The sequence below is a fragment of the Lycorma delicatula genome, chromosome 7 (assembly GCF_047948215.1).
Source record: "Lycorma delicatula isolate Av1 chromosome 7, ASM4794821v1, whole genome shotgun sequence".
Lineage (NCBI taxonomy): Eukaryota > Metazoa > Arthropoda > Insecta > Hemiptera > Fulgoridae > Lycorma > Lycorma delicatula.
Window position 1 is genome coordinate 92,395,680 of NC_134461.1, and position 20,427 is coordinate 92,416,106.

The window sequence follows — 20,427 nt, forward strand, 5'->3', positions numbered from 1 at the left end:
TGATTGCCGTATCAGAAACTGAAGGTCTACCCTGACTTGGCATCCTATGTGATTCACAACCTGTTTCAATGATATATATCATGCAGTAACAAACTGTCTTAGAGGTTGTATTGCAATATTTAGTTATGAATTGTCTCTGAACAGTAGTAGCCGATTTGGATTCATGAAACCACAAACAACATTGAGTACACTCTGCACCGACAATTCTATGATGAGTGATGGAATTACTCGTTCGTGCAAGCCATCTAGTGAGAATACCAGGAACTTTGGTGTTAAGCAGGAATGAAACTTAAAGATATTCTGTATTCAGTGATGTATCAAACAATTCTGTAAGTTATTTATTTTTTTCATTATTAAAGGTTACTTTTATATCACTAATTTAGAAATATTCTGTAGATTATGGTGAATTTATAAGGATTCTCATCATTGTAAAATTAAATTCTATGGTATTATGAAAAGTTTATTGTATTATGGTCACATATTGCCATTAGCTTTATACTCCGATTCCACTTCATACCACTGCTTCACAATTTCTGTTTATGTAAAATAAAAATATCAAAGTAAAACAGACATGAGTAATAGAAAAAGTAGCTTTACAATTATGTTCCAAGTAAATTTTAAAATTAGATTAACAAGAAAAATGTAAATAATTAGATAGAAGAATTGATAAATACATACTTGTACTAGAACTTGTTTACCAAAATCACATGAAAAATCCACATATACACCCATTTTATAATATGGAAAATGCATTAGATCAGTAAATGATGCATTTACATTCAGATAATTTGAACCTGATACAACTTTAATATTATACATCATGACTTGTTTGAATAATTTTATATAATCTGAAAAATTAATCACAGTGAATAAGAATAAAAAAATTTAAATTATTCCACTATTTATATATTTTTTTTAATATCAAATAACACAATTGTTTTATATTTTTTACTATTTTCCTGCAGTGAAAATAGAATTATGTCTAATTATAATTAATTGAGATACAAATATTTTAGATTATGAAATAAAAGGTTTTGCATGACTGGGATTTGAATCCAGAACCTTTTGGATGATAAGCAGAAACATTACCAGAAGTCTGCACCAAAGTTTGTAGATATCAGGTAAATCATATTTGATTGTTTTTGTCTGACCAATGTGTAATTTGTTTTATTAACAATTCTATATGCATAGTTGTTACCTGCTTTAAAAAAAAATTACTACATGTTGCTAACAATGTGTAGTTGTTAGCAATTCTTTCAGTATAGTTATCAGTATGAATAAGCAATTTAAATTTATTATTCTTGTTTCTCCTCATGAAATTCAAATAGGAGTTTGCCTTTAAGTATTTTGTTGCATACACTGATTCAGCAAGATAATTGTATGTAATTTATTCCAGTATTCTTTTGAAAAAGGGCATAATAGAATGATTAGAAAAATTGCATTTGAGTATGTTAGTTATACATATTTTCTATAGAGTTTTTTTTTTATGTTCCTGTGTTTGGCATAAAGCAATCAGTATCACATCTAATAACAGTGTTGGAAGAAGCTTAATTTACAGCTAAAACTCAAGTAAAGTTTTTTAAACTTTTACCTTAAAATAAAGTGTACTGTACTTGATGTAAAAACTGTCATACAGTTTTTTTAAACACAATATGTCATGGTTATCAAAATTTGAATTATTTTTATAATCAGGATACTATTTGAGAAATTTTCAAGGTTTTACACATGCACTAAATGTTTTGATTCATTAGGAGTATGAATAGGGAGCCCTTAGTAGACATCCCATCTACTAGTTTGGCTTTTTGTGCTATTCCTGAATGGAAAAGACTAGTTGGACAATTGTACAGATATTAGACTCCTTCATTAGTACAGGTTACTGCTGCTTCATTAGGCTCCAGTAAAGAAGCAGCTGTCCAGCCAGCTACCAAAATATGCCAGCACAACACCATATATGACTCATTTCCATTCATGCTTTTTCAATTAAGGGATAAATGATAAGTGGTGGGGAAAAAAGAAGTCAGTCACCTGCAGAGATTGCCAGTGATTTAAGTAGTTTACCCAGATCAAAAAGCATTGTTCATATCACATTATTTAAGTTTATTCTCAGTGGATTATTCTCAATGCTATTATACTGATTAATTATAAATTATTTGTTTCATTTGATGCACAAAATACTCTCAATAAAAATTTGCCTAAAAAATTATTCCTTTTTTGTAATACTATGAACCAGATGCTGAAATTAAAAAAAAATGACCATCTAATTGCATTTTACTAAGTACTACAGATGTAATTAAATTTAATCTAATGGTTGGTTGAGGGATATTAAAAGTTTAATCGTGATCAAACATGTGTTATACTGTGAAGTACCAGCATTATTCATAAATTCATTTATGTTGGTACAGTAGCTATTCATATTATTAAAAAGTGAATAAGTCAATTTTTTGTAAGTTCTTGACATTATTTGTTGTGATATCATTTTTAAAGTTTTCTTTAAGAACTATCAAAACTAGTAATGCAGAAAATTTTCTTTGCCTGAAACATAATTTTATTCACACTGTATTGCAAATATACCCTTTTTCGAAAGAAAGGAAAATCTCGCTGGATAAAATCATTGTCTTTGGTGATAAGGAGCAAACAAGATTCTTTCTGTCTTGCTTAAAAATTTACCAGCATTATTAATAATGAACAGGAGTGATGTAATTGTTTTGAAAATTTCTTTTGGAAAATGGCTCAACAACATATAATTTATTTGTTCTTCCATACATGTTCACATGCTCTTCAATACTAAAAACTATTTAATATATATTGAGTTAAAAATTTGACATTATTTTAATTTCTTCTTTTTTATATTAATAAATAAAATAAAATTAAAATTCTTACCATTATTTGAGCAAGCAAACACTGTGACTGCAACAAGACGTTTTGAATTAAAATACTCTCCCACAATTTCAGAATCTATACTGACAATGAAAAATGATGTTTGAAGTAAAATAATAAATATTTTAAATTTAGACTTCATTTTAATATCTGTATGAAGTTTTTCTCTGAAAATAAATATTGTTCAATGTATTTTAATTTATTATGCTTCCTGTAAATATTTTTTACATTTCATCAATTTAGATGGAATAAAAGTATATGAATAATTTTAAATCTTAAGGTCACTAATATTAATGTCACTATAATCTGAAATTAAACTGCAACCTAAATATAAAATTAATATTTTACCATGCTCCAAGGCATAATAACTGTTAAATTTGTTTTTTTTTCAGAAGCTAATGGAAAATAACAAAGGATAAACAATTTAATTTAGCCACTTAAATTGTTGCAAAATAACTAAATACTTTTCAAGTAAGGTATTAAAAAAAACATAGATGTGCAGGCTGGGCAATATATTTAATATGTGTTTTTCCACTTTCAGAGGGTGTAATAAATCAACTTTGGTTATGTTTCCTTTGTGCCCACACTTCTTTCATCTTTTGATAATGTTGTTTCTTCTCGTCCCCTTCCATCCACTGGTTGATTTTTCCTTTCCTGAAAACCTGCTTTTTGAATTATCTGTCTAAAAATGTCCTGTCATTTATTGTGTCTGTGTTGATTCTAATCTTTTTCATTTCTTTTTCTATTTCCCAAAACCATGTGGACTTGGATTTGTAACTTCTTAGCAAATCAAAGATCTGTTATCACCCATTCTACGTATATGTCCTTAGAATTGTAATCTTCTTTGCCTCATAACATCTGTCAGTATTCCAACTTTCAAATCTAATTCTCTATTAGGTTGTAATCTGAATTTCAATTCACTGTTACTTTTAGATCCTAGTATTCTCCTTTCAATCTTTTCTAATTTTTCAAGATTACAATCCTGGTTATTTTAAATGTTTCTGCTATGTAAAGTATTTCGGGTCTATCCTCAGTTTGATAATATCTTAGTTTTGTGTATAATAGAGATCTCTTGTAATATGTTTTTCTTATAGTTCGAAATGCCCTTTCCATTTTTTGTATTCCAGTTTCTATTGCTATTTTTTTCTTTTTTGGTGTTTGATATCAATTCTCCCCAAAGCAATCCATTTTAGATATGGTTTTATTATTTATCTTAAAATGCATCGCTGACATTTGTCATGATTGTGTTTTTTAAAGGATAATTGTAATCTACTTTGCTACTTGTAATTCTTAGTACTTAGTACTTAGTACTTGTAGCAAGTCGATAGATGTTAATAAAATCCCGATGCTGTTGTACTCAAGTGGATTTAAGTATCCTCCGAAGCCGTACGGCCTGCCACAACTTGACCTGATCAATGTTCGGTTGATTTTGCTACACTTACCTTTTATGCAAATTCGTCGTCTACGCTACGAAGGTAATTATGGTATAGTCGGTCAGGTGATCAACGTACTTGTCGATGTGAAAAACATGATGCTGCAACTACTGAGGCGGATAGACGACAACTTTGCCTTCAACGTCAACACAAAGAAGAAATCTCATCCACAAATCTAATTATCTGAGCGGTTTCGTACGCAAGTCGGTGATCAAGGCGTGGCTGCGCTTCTTGGCAAACCAGCCGCTGTACAGACACTACAACATACAGATAGATTGGAGTCCGTTCGACAACGTCGAGGATGACAATATCGGGCTCGAGTATCAGACTGAGTCTATCGACCCTGACTCTGCCCCTGAATCAGAGATCCTGCTCGCCAGACAACATATGATACTATGGAATGAGGAGCAATGTTTGGACTTTTCCCCGGGGCAGAACTGGTCTGCGATTAACATAATTTACTATTTTAACAGTGAGTTACTATCCTTCCCTGAAATATACTAATGTGTGGCCTGCCAGGTTCGACCACAACGTGCGGGTCACATCATACATGATATCAACCACGAGATTCGAGGTATCGATTCTGAAGTCGAAGATCATCCTCTGTTTATCCTCGGTGCCGTATATGTACATTACAAAGCGTCGGTCGAAGATGTTAAGCTATGTCGTTATCAGTCTCTCCTGCCATAATCAGCGAACTTGACGAAATTTTTACCAAGCTGTTGACTAGACTTGGAGATTCCGATAGTTCTCTGTGACGATTTCAATAACGATCAACGACACAACAGCTGCCTCGTGGACTTCATGAAGAATGAGTTCATCCTTAACCACATGCCCACAGAACCAACAACAGTGGGCAATACCACCATCGATTGTATGTTCACCAGGCACACTGATGTTGATATTATACCTTGTCTCTTCTCATATCACAGACCAATGTTGAACAAAAGTGTTGTCGAATATTAGTAAAAATAAATATCATGTACCATTTAGTGTCTATTTTATGTTAAAATTAAATTTAGTATGCAGTCAATGCCTTGTCTTTATTTCAATCCAATACACTAAAAGTGACTCCCAGATATACAGACTGACCAATTTATCTGTGATATTGGCCAAATGAAGGTACTAAAATTTTCCATTGGAGACTTTCAGTTTTGTTAAAAAAATATGATGGTGTCTTTCTCTTTTAACTCTACAGATAAGGTGGTCGGTCAGTAGCTCAGAGGAACTTCATCCAAGGTCTGCAACATTCCATGTTAAACCAATGGCTGTGCACCCCGACACAGCCACACCCAATTTTTTTGTTGTATTACAGGAACAAGTCTCTCAAAGTTACTTCTCATAAGTGGTCAGCGTCTGTTCACCAGAAAATTATTTAATAAAGTGATGAAATATAAAATGCCTACTTTTTACCCAAACTTGTTCAATACCATTAAAATTACCTCATGGTGTTTGATGAATTTATTAATTGTGATAATAATTTAAAAATATTATAAATTTTAAACCATTCACTTTCAAATTACATGGAAATGTTCTTTCTGAGAAATATTTTTGAGATTAATTAATACAGTTCTTCTGTTACAGAGAAACTGGCCAATTCCACTGAAGAAGGAGCAGCATAATTTACTTAAAAAGGTAATGACAAAGAACAATTTCTATGAAATATGAAAGCGAGTAATTTATAACTTTTATTTAAAAAATTAATAAGTACCAATTAATTTCTCTATGGAACACTAGCAGGTAGACCATAGATTCTTCTTTTCTATTTTAAATAAAATAAAAATTCATTTTGGAGTCAACTATTTCAAATCTAAGATGGACTTGATTTAAAGTAAAGAATAATTTCTGTCAGATTGTAATTAGTGGACTTATTTTATAAAATAAGAACAAAATATGTTAGATTTCTTAAATGTTAACATATTAGAGAAGGGATGAATTCATGTTAGCTGCTTGGAATGTGGAGTATTTAACAAATAAGAAAATGACATGTTCAAGAACCAAATGAATTGAGTTTAGTTTTCATTACTTTTAAAATGAGCTTAATTATTTATTTTAAGGAAAGTGAAAGTGAAAACACATCATTCTTAATTGTTTTACAATTTTTAACTAAGTTTAATAAAAAGATGAGGTTTTTAAATTTCATCCTTTGAATTTTTTGTGTATGTTCAAGTTTTACTTTTTACCAAATGAATCAGTTTTGATGATTCTATTTTTATACCAAAAAAACTTATAGAAATTCCTTTGAAGGCTCCATTATAAGATTTATCCATGTAACAAAAGTGGAAGATCAAGTGAAAATACAAAAAAATTAGTTGGTTAATGTAAAATAACAAAATAAACACTCATATTCCATATCCCTCGGACTCTAATTGTCACTACATCATTTATCTGCATCTTTTGTTTTAATTTTTTAAGTTGCAGTAAAATATAAAACAATCATACATTCCAGAGAAATATGGAGATGTATTCTAAACTCATATCAGGCTATTGTTTGTTGATCTTTACATTACTTTTTATTTTTATCAAAGTGTAATAGGTTTCTCATATTTGCTTTTCTTTAGATACAATTTTTTTTAATAAAATAGAGTTTTTTTGATGACCAAACCAAATTGTAAATGAAAAGAAATCTAATAAATGTAAAAAAATATGTTGACTTATTTAAAATATATTTGTATACAAACATAGACCTACTTTAAAAAATTGCACTAAAATATAAGTATTTTTTATATTCTTTAAATTTTGACAAAAATCTTTTTGCTTTTTTGAAAAGGTAACATTAAATTAAGAGTAAGTAAGTTGTTTTTAATTTGGGGCCGACTACGAGAAGTCGTAATCAAAAATATAATTTTTTATTTTAATACAGCTTTTAAGGCTGTTTTATTATACATTTTCTTTAATTTTGTCCAGATTGTTTCGCGGTGCACTTTTAAAATTTTCGAGAAGCAATCGATTAGTGTTGTAGGAGTGTTATCGATATTGTTACTGTTAATGTTCTTTGTGTTCTTTGCAGTTATCAAGAAATTTGGCGCCAACGTTGGCACGTGTGTGTTGTTTTCGTAGTGTTTGGCTGTAAGATTAATTTACTTGTTCGTAATTTGTATTAATTATTCACTTTTGCTTCTGTTAAGGATTTGGAGTTTGTTTTTGTGTAATTTGTTAGTAAGTATTGTAGAAGTGAATTTTCTGTACCTAACGATTAAAATGTAGTAAAAATATTTATTGGAAACAAATTATTTCAATATTTTGCTATTTTTATTTTTTTTAAATTCGGTCTTGTTAAAATTTACATTATAAGCTATTTATTTAATTCTTGTAGGTTATAATAAAATCGTCCCCGAAATGTGATGTCAGCCATCCTATTTTTCGATTTAGCCTATAACATTTATTTTATGTGTACATCAGTTAATATTTTAAAGAAATCATACATCATAAAGTTGTTTATTTATTATTTGTTTACTGCAGACAATTTAAATTGTGATTTAGTTTATTAAACTCGTCAATTTAATTGTTATTGTTAATTATGGGTAGGTAGAAACTAACATGTAACTGAATTTTTCTTTGATGTTCTCATTTATTAAGTAACTTTTCACAGTTGCTCTTATTGAAAAAAAAACTGAAGTACTGTACAAAAATGAACCAAGTTGTACAATGTCCTTATCTCTGAGTTAAGTTGTATGCAAAATAATTTTGTTTGATTTTCCCCCATGGTGTAAAATTAAATAAACTTGTCTGGAATTAGTATTGCCTTCTCTGAATTGGATCTCGGAATTTTTGGATCAATTTCTTGTGAAGCATTCTTTTTTCGTACATCAAGTATACTTAATACAACATTACTTCAAGTGGTATATTTAGCCAACAGTGCAGACTAATTTGTGATTTGTATTGTTGTAAGATAAGTAAGTAACTCAAATAGTATCTTTGTACTAGATAATAAAGCCAACTGACAGATTGGATGTTTGGTAAACTAAACTTGCTAGAATGAATCAAATAGAAGTTATTCTCATGATAAATAAACCGCCACAGAATTAATTGTAAGAGATGTATTTTACTGAATTAAAGTTGAATTAGTTCAATTAGAACTAATTGGAGGTCTGATGTTACAGATAAGACCTGTCAGATGTTCAGTCACATTGTTTCATAAATACCAGTTATGTAAATATGAAACCTGAATTTGCCCTAGGCGGCCCCAACTGTCAATATAGTTACTGTTAAATTGCATCATTGGTGCCATTTTCTTTCTTTGACAGCTGACAAAGATTTTCAACTCACAACAGTACAAGTTTCATGCAACAGCATAGTTTTAATTAGCATTGAACATGTCAAATTTTGTACGTACAAACTACGATTTGCAGACAGCATAGATTTTTTGTTACCATTTAAAGAAAACTGCTGCAGAATCACATCGAATGCTTGTTGAAGCATACGGTGAGCATGCCCTTGGTAAATTACAGTGCTTTGAGTGGTTTAAAAAAAAATTCAAAAGTGGCAATTTTGGTGTGAGAAACAAAGAACGTGGAAGACCACCGAAAAAGTTTGAAGACGACGAATTGCAAGCATTGTTGGATGAGGATGATTCTCAAACGCAACAACTCGCGGATCAATTAAATGTAACACGAGAAGCTGTCTCCATACATTTGAAACCATGGGAAAGATCCACATGATGATGATGGGAAAATGGGTTCCACATGAAATGAATGAAAGAGAGCAAGAAAACTTAAAAACCACTTGCGAAATGCTGCTTACCAGGTACAAAAGAAAGTCATTTCTCAATCGAATTGTGACAGGTGATGAAAAGTGGATATATTTTGAGAATTCTAAGCGTAAAAGATCATGGGTAACTCCAGGCAAACCATCGACATTGATTTCAAAGCCAAATTGCTATGGAAAGAAGACAATGCTCCGTGTTTGGTGTGATCTATTATGAGCTACTAAAACTTGGCAAAACCGTTAATACTGAATGCTACCAACAACAAATGATCAATTTGAATCAAGCATTGCGTGAAAAATGACCAGATTATCAAAAACCGCAACACAAAGTGATTTTGCTTCGTGATAATGCACAATCACACACAGCAAAACCGGTCAAGGAAACGATTGAGGCGTTCAGTTGGGAAATACTTTCGCATGTGGCTTACTTACCAGATTTGGCTCTGTCCAACTACTATTTATTTGCATTGATGGGACACGCACTTGCTGAGCAGCACTTCACTTCTTATGAAAATGTACGAAAATGGCTCGATTAATAATTGTATTGCATATATTTAATTTAAACTTCTATTTTTGAATGTAGACATTGAATTTACAGTCTTTATTTTTTAATTAATTGGTCTGTTACATTAACTTATTTTTTTTTTTATCATGACCCATAATATTGAGTTGTAATTTATTAATCATCTATTTAACTATAATATAATATTATATAATACTATATATAATACTAATAATATAATTATATTATTATATTATTAGTATTATTATATATATATTATTATTATTATATAATAATATATATATATATATATATATATATATATATATATATATATATATTATTATTATATAATAATATAATTATATAATACTATAATAATACTAATACAACACAAATGGATTTTACATGACATTGGTTTTTATTTATTGTGCCTTTAAAGCAGGATTTATGTTGTATTTATATTTATTTTGTAGTTCTAAGTTCTCCTTTGCACCATAATAGTGTGCTACCTCCTTTCATTAAAACAAATTTCTAAACAAAGTTGCTAAAAATAACACCAGTCTTTACATGCATACTGTTTATTATTAACGTGTTTTAGCTTGTTCAAATTGAAACAAAATAACCATAATTCAGATTTAGACTTTTATAAATATAAAAAATAAGAATAAATAATAATTTTTTTGTATATAACACATTAGGGTGAAAACTATTTACTGATTAATTCTTTTTGACAGACTAAATCAGGTTTAAACAATAAACTTCTTTGATTTACTAAAATGAAACATAAAAAGAAAATTATTATTTTTTATTTAAAAACAATGCTTTTGTTGTATTTTATTATTTATTTTAATCTAATTTTGTTACAAGTTTTATATAGTAAGACAAAAAGAATGTTACTGGAAACTATTCTGAATGACTAATCAAAACAAATTAAAAAAATAATTTAGTATTTTCAAACCTAACAGTTTTAAGTTAGTGTTGCACCCATCTTCTGTGACATGTATACTTTTCATAGAAATTTATTTCTGTAACTGTTTAGAATTGCTTGTTGTGATTACTTGATAGCAAGAACTGATGTATTATTCAGTCTTTTGAACATCTTTTTTAGAGCAGAAAAAAAAGTTGTATTTTTAATATTGTCATTGCAATAATTGTACATTTCAGAAGATGTAACAATTTGATTGTTGACTGTCCTTTGAAGGCTTGCTTGAGTCAGTTCTTTTTACAGTTCCTCCAATACCTTCACATGCTCCTTTTCCATGGTGTGAGGCAAAAAAATGCCATTCAGCTGCGATTTCAAAATTTTGATGATAGCTCAAATTTATAATTTTTTTTTATATTGGGCTGAGGAGCCATCAGAAAAATAAAAAAATTGTTTAACTTGTAGTAACATTGTTTTTACTTTATTTATAACGTGCTTTTGGAAGCAGAAGAACGATATAGTATTGTGCTTCAAGTACTCGCTATTCAAACAGTAGCTTTGGCTTTGTAATTTTCCTTTTTTCTTAAAATGTATGAGAAATGGATGTACTGTGGCATAAGTTTTTGACCACTGATATGACGACTTCATCCTGTATCACAAAAGGAAAATTTTTAGTGAAGTCTTCCATTGCAATACATTCACCTTTCAAGTTTTCCTTTTCAATGTTGAAATTAGCTTGGATGTACTATGGCATAAGTTTTTGACCTGTAATATAATGACTTCATCCTGTATTACAAAAGGAAAATTTTGAGGGAAGTCTCTCATTACATTACATTCACCCTCCAACAAGTTTTCCTTTTTAATGTTGAGGAAATTACCGTGTTTCTCTGTAACAAAAGGATACCTTTTTAGATTATTTCAATTTTCAGTAAGTTTATCTAAGTACTCTTGAAATGGAAGAATTTAAGTAGCTCATAACAGTCAACAGAAACCCACTGATTGAAGATAATTTCAGAATCAAAGTCATCCCAGTTCTCTTGCAGTAATCTGAGCACTTCCTTAGTGCCTGGACATTTTTCACACTGTGACAGCATACACATTTCATTTTCTATATCACATACCATGGTTGAAAGGAGAATTTTATAATCAGATTTTTGGAGCAGATAACATGAATTTTATATTGTGGTGGGTGACACACACACACACACACACATACATATATATATATATATATATATATATATATATATATATATATATATGTATATATAGAGTGAGTACCAGACCACCAGCCAGAACACAAAATTTAGGTCTTAAATCAGCAAATTTTGAAAAAAATAATTTTTAAATTATGTTTTTCTTTGAAGGCTGTGTACAATTCTTTTAGGTTTCATAAGATAAGCCTTTTTTGAATATTAATTTTCTTCCCGTCAGCTTGTCTTACAAAGACTTAATCCTTCTTGGAATCATTCAGCTGTGCTCATCATTCCGGTAAAAATCATGGACACATTTAATAACATTTTCATCAATTACATGACTTTCTTTTTGCCTATTTGTGGCAAAATTCCACTTGTTTTAATTAATTGTTTGGATTGATGGGATAAATACTGATTAACACTAAACTCATTTTGAATATTTTGATTGCTCCAGCTGCTTAGTAATAAACTTAAAATATTAATTTTTTCTTGGGTTGATGTAACTGTTTTCATTTTATTCTTTATTTTAATGATTAATTCTTCATATTCCCTACCTAAATCAGCATAATTTTTTGGTATTAAACTGGTTTCTTTTGTAGAGATATTTAAATCAAAGGAATTGTTTAATGTACTGGTAACTGACTTGGCCATTTTTGTAACATTATTTTTTTAAATTGATTCCTTTCCGCTGATCGATAATTTTTGAACCTTAACGGGTGAAATCCCAAGTGCTGAACAAGCTTTATTCACCAGTTCTACTATAACACATTGAAGCTCAAATATATCTTGACATTCTAGTTTGCTTTCTGTATCATCTTGTGGTTTTTGTATTTTGTTTAAATATTTTGTACACAGTACTCTGCCTGGAATTAATTTTAAATTTGGGTTGCTTGTTGAAAGTGTCAAAGATATCTCTCGAAGAGATTTCTTAACTGGTTTAATGTGACAGCTAAATGGGCGAGAACAACTTTTCCCATTAATATGAAAATATTTATCTAAATATTCGGTTTTATGAAAAGTACAGATTTTTTTTGTTTCTGTACATCTACTTCTTAAAGATATTAGTGTTATTTGCTGTTGAGGAAATTAAAATACAGTTTAGTACTGAAGATATATTGTAAGTCAATTTGTGACATAACTTTCAGTGTGAATGCCAATTGAACACTCTATAATCTGTTTTTATAAAATGGATAATTTTATAAAATGGAGGTTTTTACAATAACAATACAGTTTGTATAAATTATAAAACTACCAATTTCACCTCACTTTGTCTTATCCTAGTTTCTGTATAGTTAAAATAAAAACTTCTGTTATTAAAAATAAGAGATATCACGTAAAAGAGAAGTTCACTGCTAATAAAATACTTTATAAACAAGCGTACATTACCTAACCACAGTATTAACATTAGCAACAATACAACATATTATATTGAAATCAAAACAGTAACTGAGCCTTCTACAATGTTTACATTCAGAATTACGCAAACATTCATGTCCATGCATGAATATTCACTTTCGTGTTTAAACATGAATTTGTGTGTATGAGTCATACTTACTAAACTTGTTGCTTAAGTAACAAACTATCTAGAAATAAGCTGCCTCATTATAGACATATCAAAATAGTTTTTATAGTTGGTATACACTATTATCTGAAAAAGTACATGCTGTAAATTTTTTGGATTCATTGTTCACAGTTAGAAGGAACAATGTTGTTAGTGGTTTTGATAGCTTCATTACTCGTTAACCCCTTTGATTAACAAAATAAATTTTATATGTTTTTAAAGTACATAAAAATTACTTACTGCTGTAACAATCTCAGATTTTTTCCACCTGTCCCACATGTGGTTTTTGGGCTCCAAAAATGAGACATTTTCAAAATCTTACGATTTGATGGCAATTTTTTTAATGAAGGACACTTGGTAACTCCAATTTTTTTTTTTATAAGTACTACTAGTTCCTAAGAGTTAAAGGCCTGTTACCTTAAGCCCTTTATTATTTATTTTTGGCCCAAAATGTGAAAAAACAATTTGCTAAATGTAACTTCAGTAAACATTACAAGATTTATCTATGTAACAATGAATTTTGAGTACACTAATATGACGTTCCATCTTTATTCTTTCCAAGAAGCACTTTTTGACCTCTGTATCATGTAAAATAAGAATGCTACAGATCATGGAAAAAGTGATGAAAGTAGCTGTTTATTACCTGTTGGCAAGTTAGAAAATATTACACAAGAAAAAATTGTTTGGCCACTACAAGGAGGGTAGTTATCATATACCAAATGAGGGTAGTTATCATATACCAAATATCATCAAAATCTAAAATAGTGATGAAATAAAGTTTTTGAAAATTTGTTGAATTAAAATGGAATATCCCTTCTACCATTTAAATATTAAAAAAACATCAATATATGTGTTTACATATTACATGGAATTATTATTATATTAATAATTATTATCAATTATTATATTAACTGCTACTAAAAACAAGTAGTTATTTACCATTATTATTAAAGATTATGTTAGAAAAAATTGTAAATTTGGGCTTATGTAGCATCCCACCCTATGTTTTGAACTTAATTATGCTCAAATTTAACTGTCAGATTTTACATCTTACTGTTCAAAGTATTAGTAAATGTCTTAAGTTTTGATTATTAGAAAGTCTTATGATTTTCTGTTCATTCTCAGTTTTAGTTTGAGTGGTTAAATTTAATAACATGTTGACATCTTTTACCCCATAAAAAAGATTGGTGCCTAGGTTTGTTAGTTTGATGTATGTGCTCATATTTTTATTTTAGCTGCTGCTACTGGTGCAGAATGCACCAGGTGGCTGCACACAGCGCACGAATGATTCATTTGTTTAAACAGTTTATACTTCTTTATATAAACGATTTATCCAAAATTATATTTTTATTTTGGGGATAAAAAAGGAAAATATTGACATTTAGAGCTTTGTTAAAAAATCACAATTCAAGAAACAGCTAAAAATGTTCAGGAAGCTTTTTGTTGTTGTTAGTATGCTGAATTCATGAACGTTATTTAGTTACAATTCGCAAAAACATTTTACAGAATCATGTGTAATGAAACATAAACCATGTAACATTTTCGCAGTGGGCCATAAGCCAGCCTTTTTTCTAGTGTATAATTAAGTACTGTTTTTATGTATGGATGTGTATATATATTTATGTTTGAGGTAAATAAATGGATTAAATAAAATCAAGTAGAAGCAGTTTCTTAAAGTGACAAAAAGATTTCAGATTTCTTAATATCTAGAAAGTGAAATTTTTAAAAATTGTTTCTTAATCACCTAAATATTAATTTTTATTTCTTAAATACTTACCATTTATTTCTGAGATTTCAAAAATGTTGTTTATAAGAATTTTTTCTGTATAAAATATAGATATTTTAAAGAAATGACGTTAAAAACTTATAAACTGCTAGTCTCAGCCAAAATTCAGTTAATTTGCTGAAGGTAGGTTTGATACAACTAACTTATTAGTTACTAGCAGTGTAAGGTATTTTACGTAAAACATTTTTTTCCGTTCTCTTGTTTTTTATTGAATAAATTATGTTTTTTTTAGTTTTAGTTGTTAATTTTTTTTTTTAACAATTCTTATTATGTGTTATATTTCCATAGTCAGTTGTAAAAATAAAAAGTAATTGTATTATTACATATTCTTTTTAATGTTTATAAATCAATAAATGATTATAATTATAGGAAATTAGCAATTTTGTTATCAAAGAGAAAATTAAATTTGTATTTAATAAGCTAATTTTACTGCTCATAGTTGAAAATGTATTATATAATAAAGAGTAAATGGATTATTAAATGAAAATGTAAAATATATATTTGCTTCTTTTAATTATTTTTTACTGGGTTTTTGTAGTTAAATTTTATAATTACACACAATTGAATTGGCATTTTAATAAAAAAAAGTGGGTGATTAAATAGTTTAAGTTTAATCAGTTTAGCAATAAGAATCATTTTTATACTCTAACATGATAATAAACATTGTCTTCAGTGTTTTTGAGTACAGAAAATATCATAGAATTCTCTTTTTTTATCATCTATTGATTAAAGCACTATTTTAATCAACCCTTCTCTTCTGATATGTCTTCAGCAGCTAGTTTTCCGTATGTGATTTTTTCTAATAGACCTGTTATCATTCACTTTCCTGATTATTTCTTCATTTTTCATCCTTCTGACCACTTAATTTCAAAGTTCTCTTCCATATCTAGATTTCAAATGTCACCAGCTTAGCCTTGCCCTTTTACTTAACGACCATGTTTCACATCCTTGCAGAATTACACATAAAGTCTACTTCCAATATTAGTAAAATATTTAATTGTTTTCATGTAATTGTCTGCAGTTATTTAAAAATTGAAATTGATTGGTATGATAATAATTACAATAAAAAAAACAATTCTATGAAAGTATCCTTTAGTATTTTAATATAACATTATATATCTGGATTTAAATTTTTAACTCATATATTTTTTTTTTAATAAAATTTCATGAAAAATTTTAATAGAAAATATGATGTCTAGTTAAACAGATCTTTATATCTTTATCCTTTTACCACAAAATTTATAGAAAGTGATGCGCTGTGGTATAATGCAGCAAATTTATGTAAGATTTTATGAAAAATTTATTCCAGTATTTTATGTAATATAAGATTTTGCACTGCATATAATCTGTGGGTCGTGCTCAAGAATTGGATATCTGGATTTTGATTTTCAGCAGTTAATTTTGATGATATAGAATGTACATGGAAATATTATTTGGATTTATGAAATTAAAGAATGTAATGCATTAAAAAAATAAATGTCTTTTTTAGTAACTTTAGTAAAAGATGTTAATCACATTAATGAGTAAAACTGAGTTGAGCAAATTTACAAAGATGTCAGAAAGTAGAAAAGTAAAGTAGGTGTTTAATGAGAAACCTGGAGGGGGAAGAAGAGAAGAAAGAGGTGGTCACAGTACAGAGTAACTAGATGATGTGTAGCAAGACTTGAGAAAACTATGAGTTCCAAAGACTTAAGAAAACTAGGAAGGATGGAGGAGGTATGGATGATCATGAGGAGGTAAGAGTTGTGGAGAAGGCCTATAAGGTCTTTAATGTCATAAAAGAAGAGGATATTAATGAATGTGTCATGTTCTATGTCTTAACCCAGTTGTGTATATCTATAATTGTTTTTAAAGTCTTGAAAATTTCATGTTGCAGTAGTATGCAACAACCAGTAAAAGATTTAATTAAAATGCTACTGTTACTCAAAATTTTGACGTAACAATGGTTAGTTTCTGTATAACAGCCATCCAGTTGTCGTGATCAAGAAATATCTGAATTTATATTCTCTCCATTATTGGCTATTCAGATATAAAAATGTGTAGTTCTTATTTTATAGTACAGATGCATAGAAAGGGCATTTCTAAATATACCATCATCTATCAACTTTTTGTTTAGTTGGACCAGTTTAGTTTCTTTATTTCACAGGCATTTTGTTTGATGAGTGAATTTTATGCCTGATGTTTTGTTTTCAGTTTGGAATGACTACATCCAGTTTTATCTTACAAACAGACCACTATCTCTGTTTTTAATTTATGTAAATTATATAATATTGGATTTAAATTATAATTAGTAAATAATTTTATAGTTCAATGAAACTATTAAAATAGTAACAAATTTTAAACTTTATAAAAAATATTTTTTGTTTCAGATATTTTCTCAGATAAAATGTTTAATCGAAAAACTTTTCATGGTAAAATGGATGAGTGCAGGGAAATGCTAAAAAATCCTGAGAGTTGGAATAAGGTAAAACTTTTCTTGTATTTTGTTAATTTAAAAATTGTTGCTAATTTAACTGATTGAAGAATCTTTTTAGAATTCAGTATTTGATTAAAAATGAAACTAATTTTTGGTTTTGTTTAAAGTTAAAGTAAAAATGAGCTAATAATTACACTGGTATACAAAACTTGATTTATTTTTTGTCGCTGAAGTGAAATGGGTGAATCTAACAGAATTTTTCAAATATGGTTTCATAATTAGTCTTATCATGTAAGGATTTTTAGAGACAATTATTTTAATTTTACATTAAATATTTAAAATGCATTCTTAGTATACTATAATCTTGTCTAAAAAGTGGTAATGTTTGATTTTCTATGATATTTTGTCATGAACATCTCTCTTTAGGGTCCAACAATAATCAGCTAACATGCTCACTAAAATATTTGCCCTGGTGCAATTAATAATAATAATTGCCCTGGTGCTGCTCTTTCGTAAGTGAAATATCCTGATGGAACCGTTCACAGTTTTCATCGCTGACTGCTCCTAGATTTGGTAGGAAGAAATCCGAGTGCTAGTCCCAAGAAGTGATTCTTCAGTATGTTGCATTCCATGATTTTGTAAGATTTTAAAAGATCATCCAATATAATATTTCTTTGTAATTTTCGGATTTATGGTTTCCTAAGAATTTCTGGCAAATGCTCTTAAAAGACTTCCACCTTATTAACATACTATTGAAGTTGTCATATCTAAATGAATGTCTAATTTGAGGTCCTAAAAGATTCCTCCTTTGAGTTTTGCTTCATTGATCTTTGGAAACTTATTTTTTTAAGTAAGTGAATCCAAGCCCACTTCAATCCATTGCTTTCATGCAATTTTTCATAAGGCCCAGCTTTATATGGAGTGGAGATAAATAAACGTATTTTGAATCGACAAGTGATGTATGAACAACATTATTCTTTCCTGGATTTAATGCTGTTTGGTTAGGCCACTTTCTGTACGTAATGATTTTTTTTGGTCTCTGCTGTCCCAGTTGCAAAGAAAACAACAGTATTTGGTGAAAGCAACCTGAAGAACTTACAACAGAGCAATTACTTTCAAGTCACCACAAATATTCCAGTAAAATTCTTCATACTTTATTTTATCTAGCAGAAGTTTCACGTTGTGAAACTTCTCATGTACGAGGTCTGTAAATAAAGTAATGATACTAACTTTTTTTTTTTTGGCAGCCAAAGTGGCAACACTGTGAAGTTACTAGTAAACTTATGGTTATATGAACAGCTGATTTATATTAGGTATTTTTATTTTTAGTCTATTGATGTCACGTGAGATGTAAATGAACTTGTGGAACAAGTTTTTTTTGTGCGTTACAAAAGTGAGTGATACTAATTATGAGCATGTTGTGCAATCAAGTTTTATGTTAAACTCAGTGAGAATGCTACTGAAACTTTTTCACTGAAAAGAGTGTATGGTGATGATGCTCTGTCATGAGCCCAAGTTTTTAGGTGGTTTAAAGCATTTTCAGATGGCCGGGAATCAGTTGCGAATTATCCACACTCTGGAAGACTGTTAACGTAAAAAGGTGATGACTGTTGAGCAAATCAGAGACTTGATACGGTACAACCGGCGATTAACTGTCAGAATGATTGCAGAACAATTGAATTTGAACCACACCACGGTCCATCAAATTTTTACAAACAAATTGTACATGAAAAAAGTGTGCAAAATTGATTCCAAAAAACTCGCTGTTGAACAGAAAAACAACAGGGTGAAAGTGTGCCGCAATCTTCTAGGGCGAATTGAAACTGATCCTGATTTTCTAAAAATTGTTATTACTCGTGATGAACCTTGGATGTTTGAGTTTGACCCAGAAACAAAACATCAGAGGAAGGAGTAGCACACTTCAAATACACCACATCCCAAAAAAAACAAAAATAAGCAAATCAAAAATCAAAACTGTGCTAATTTGTTTCTTCGATAATAATGGCATTGTCCATAAGAAGTTTTTGCCTACGGGACAGATTGTAAATCAATATGTTTACTGATAAATTCTTGAAAGAATGCGGAAAAATGTTTCCTGCATGAGACTAGCCAACAAAGACAACTGGATGCTGCATAATGACAATGCACCTTGTCACACTCCACTCTCGGTTAATGAGTTTTTGGCAAAGAAAAACATTCCTGTATTTCCTCAACCATCTTATTCACCTGATTGAGTCGCTATGACTTTTTCCTGTTCCTGACTTTAAAAAATACTTCAAAGGACACCATTTTGGAACTATAAAAAACATTTAAAAAATGTAACTGACCATCTGAAGGATATTCTGGTTTCTGAGTTCTAACACTGCTTTGAAGAATGGGAAAACCATTTGAAGCGTTGTGTGGCTTTCCAAGGAAACTATTTCGAAGGTGATAGAGTCCATGTATAATTGGATTGTAAATAAAAAGTGAAAGCTTTGGAACATAGAGCAAATACATGTTTGCCACAATAAACATGATAAATACAACACAGTATAATTTACTAATGTATGTATGTATGTTGATAATAGAATTATGTTGTATCAAGGCTGCACAAGATGGTATAAACAATTATAAACATAAAATACACACACAACATACTAAATGAATACAATTTTATACCTGATGAGCACAAAAAACAAATCAATTTTTTTGATCCCACACCATCAGAAAAAGCAAACATTATATATAAATTTTCAAATATACAGAAACCAATTAATAAACAGACATTTTCACTAACATCTACTTGTCAGTTCCACAAACTGTCTGCTAGAATAGAAGTATTATCTACAGATTACGTGAAACACCTATCTCACTTTAAAACAGGTGAAGAATTCAACATTATAAAATACCTTTAATATACAGATGCATATAACAGCATACATTCTTTGATGTACATCTACCTAAAATATAAACAGAGATAAAAAATTACATTAACATACATAAAAAGGTTCAGAAAAAGTACCTTGCAAATTAAAAAAAAATCCT

At 29.2% G+C, this 20,427-nt stretch overlaps 2 protein-coding genes across 5 annotated transcripts in view; one reads left to right on the forward strand and one right to left on the reverse strand.

Moving 5' to 3' along the window:
* The window catches only part of LOC142328336 (ionotropic receptor 75a-like), a 35,533-nt gene extending 32,496 nt beyond the window's left edge, over positions 1-3,037 (reverse strand). Inside the window, exons 1-2 of the mRNA XM_075372041.1 lie at positions 2,881-3,037; positions 679-848 (exon numbers count right to left, since the gene is read on the reverse strand). Coding sequence (XP_075228156.1) covers positions 679-848; positions 2,881-3,019 — 309 coding nt within the window. The 5' untranslated portion in view covers positions 3,020-3,037. The remainder of the gene's footprint in view (positions 1-678; positions 849-2,880) is intronic.
* A 4,270-nt stretch (positions 3,038-7,307) lies between these two features.
* LOC142328099 (mini-chromosome maintenance complex-binding protein) overlaps positions 7,308-20,427 on the forward strand; it is a 59,902-nt gene continuing 46,782 nt past the window's right edge. The window contains exons 1-2 of one of the 4 annotated variants that reach the window (XM_075371598.1): positions 7,308-7,469; positions 17,357-17,451. In XM_075371598.1, coding sequence (XP_075227713.1) covers positions 17,374-17,451 — 78 coding nt within the window. In that variant the 5' untranslated portion in view covers positions 7,308-7,469; positions 17,357-17,373. Of the gene's footprint in view, positions 7,470-7,728; positions 7,835-8,089; positions 8,207-17,356; positions 17,452-20,427 lie in introns of those variants that run through there. The other 3 variants (XM_075371599.1, XM_075371597.1, XM_075371600.1) reach the window with 3 other exon arrangements.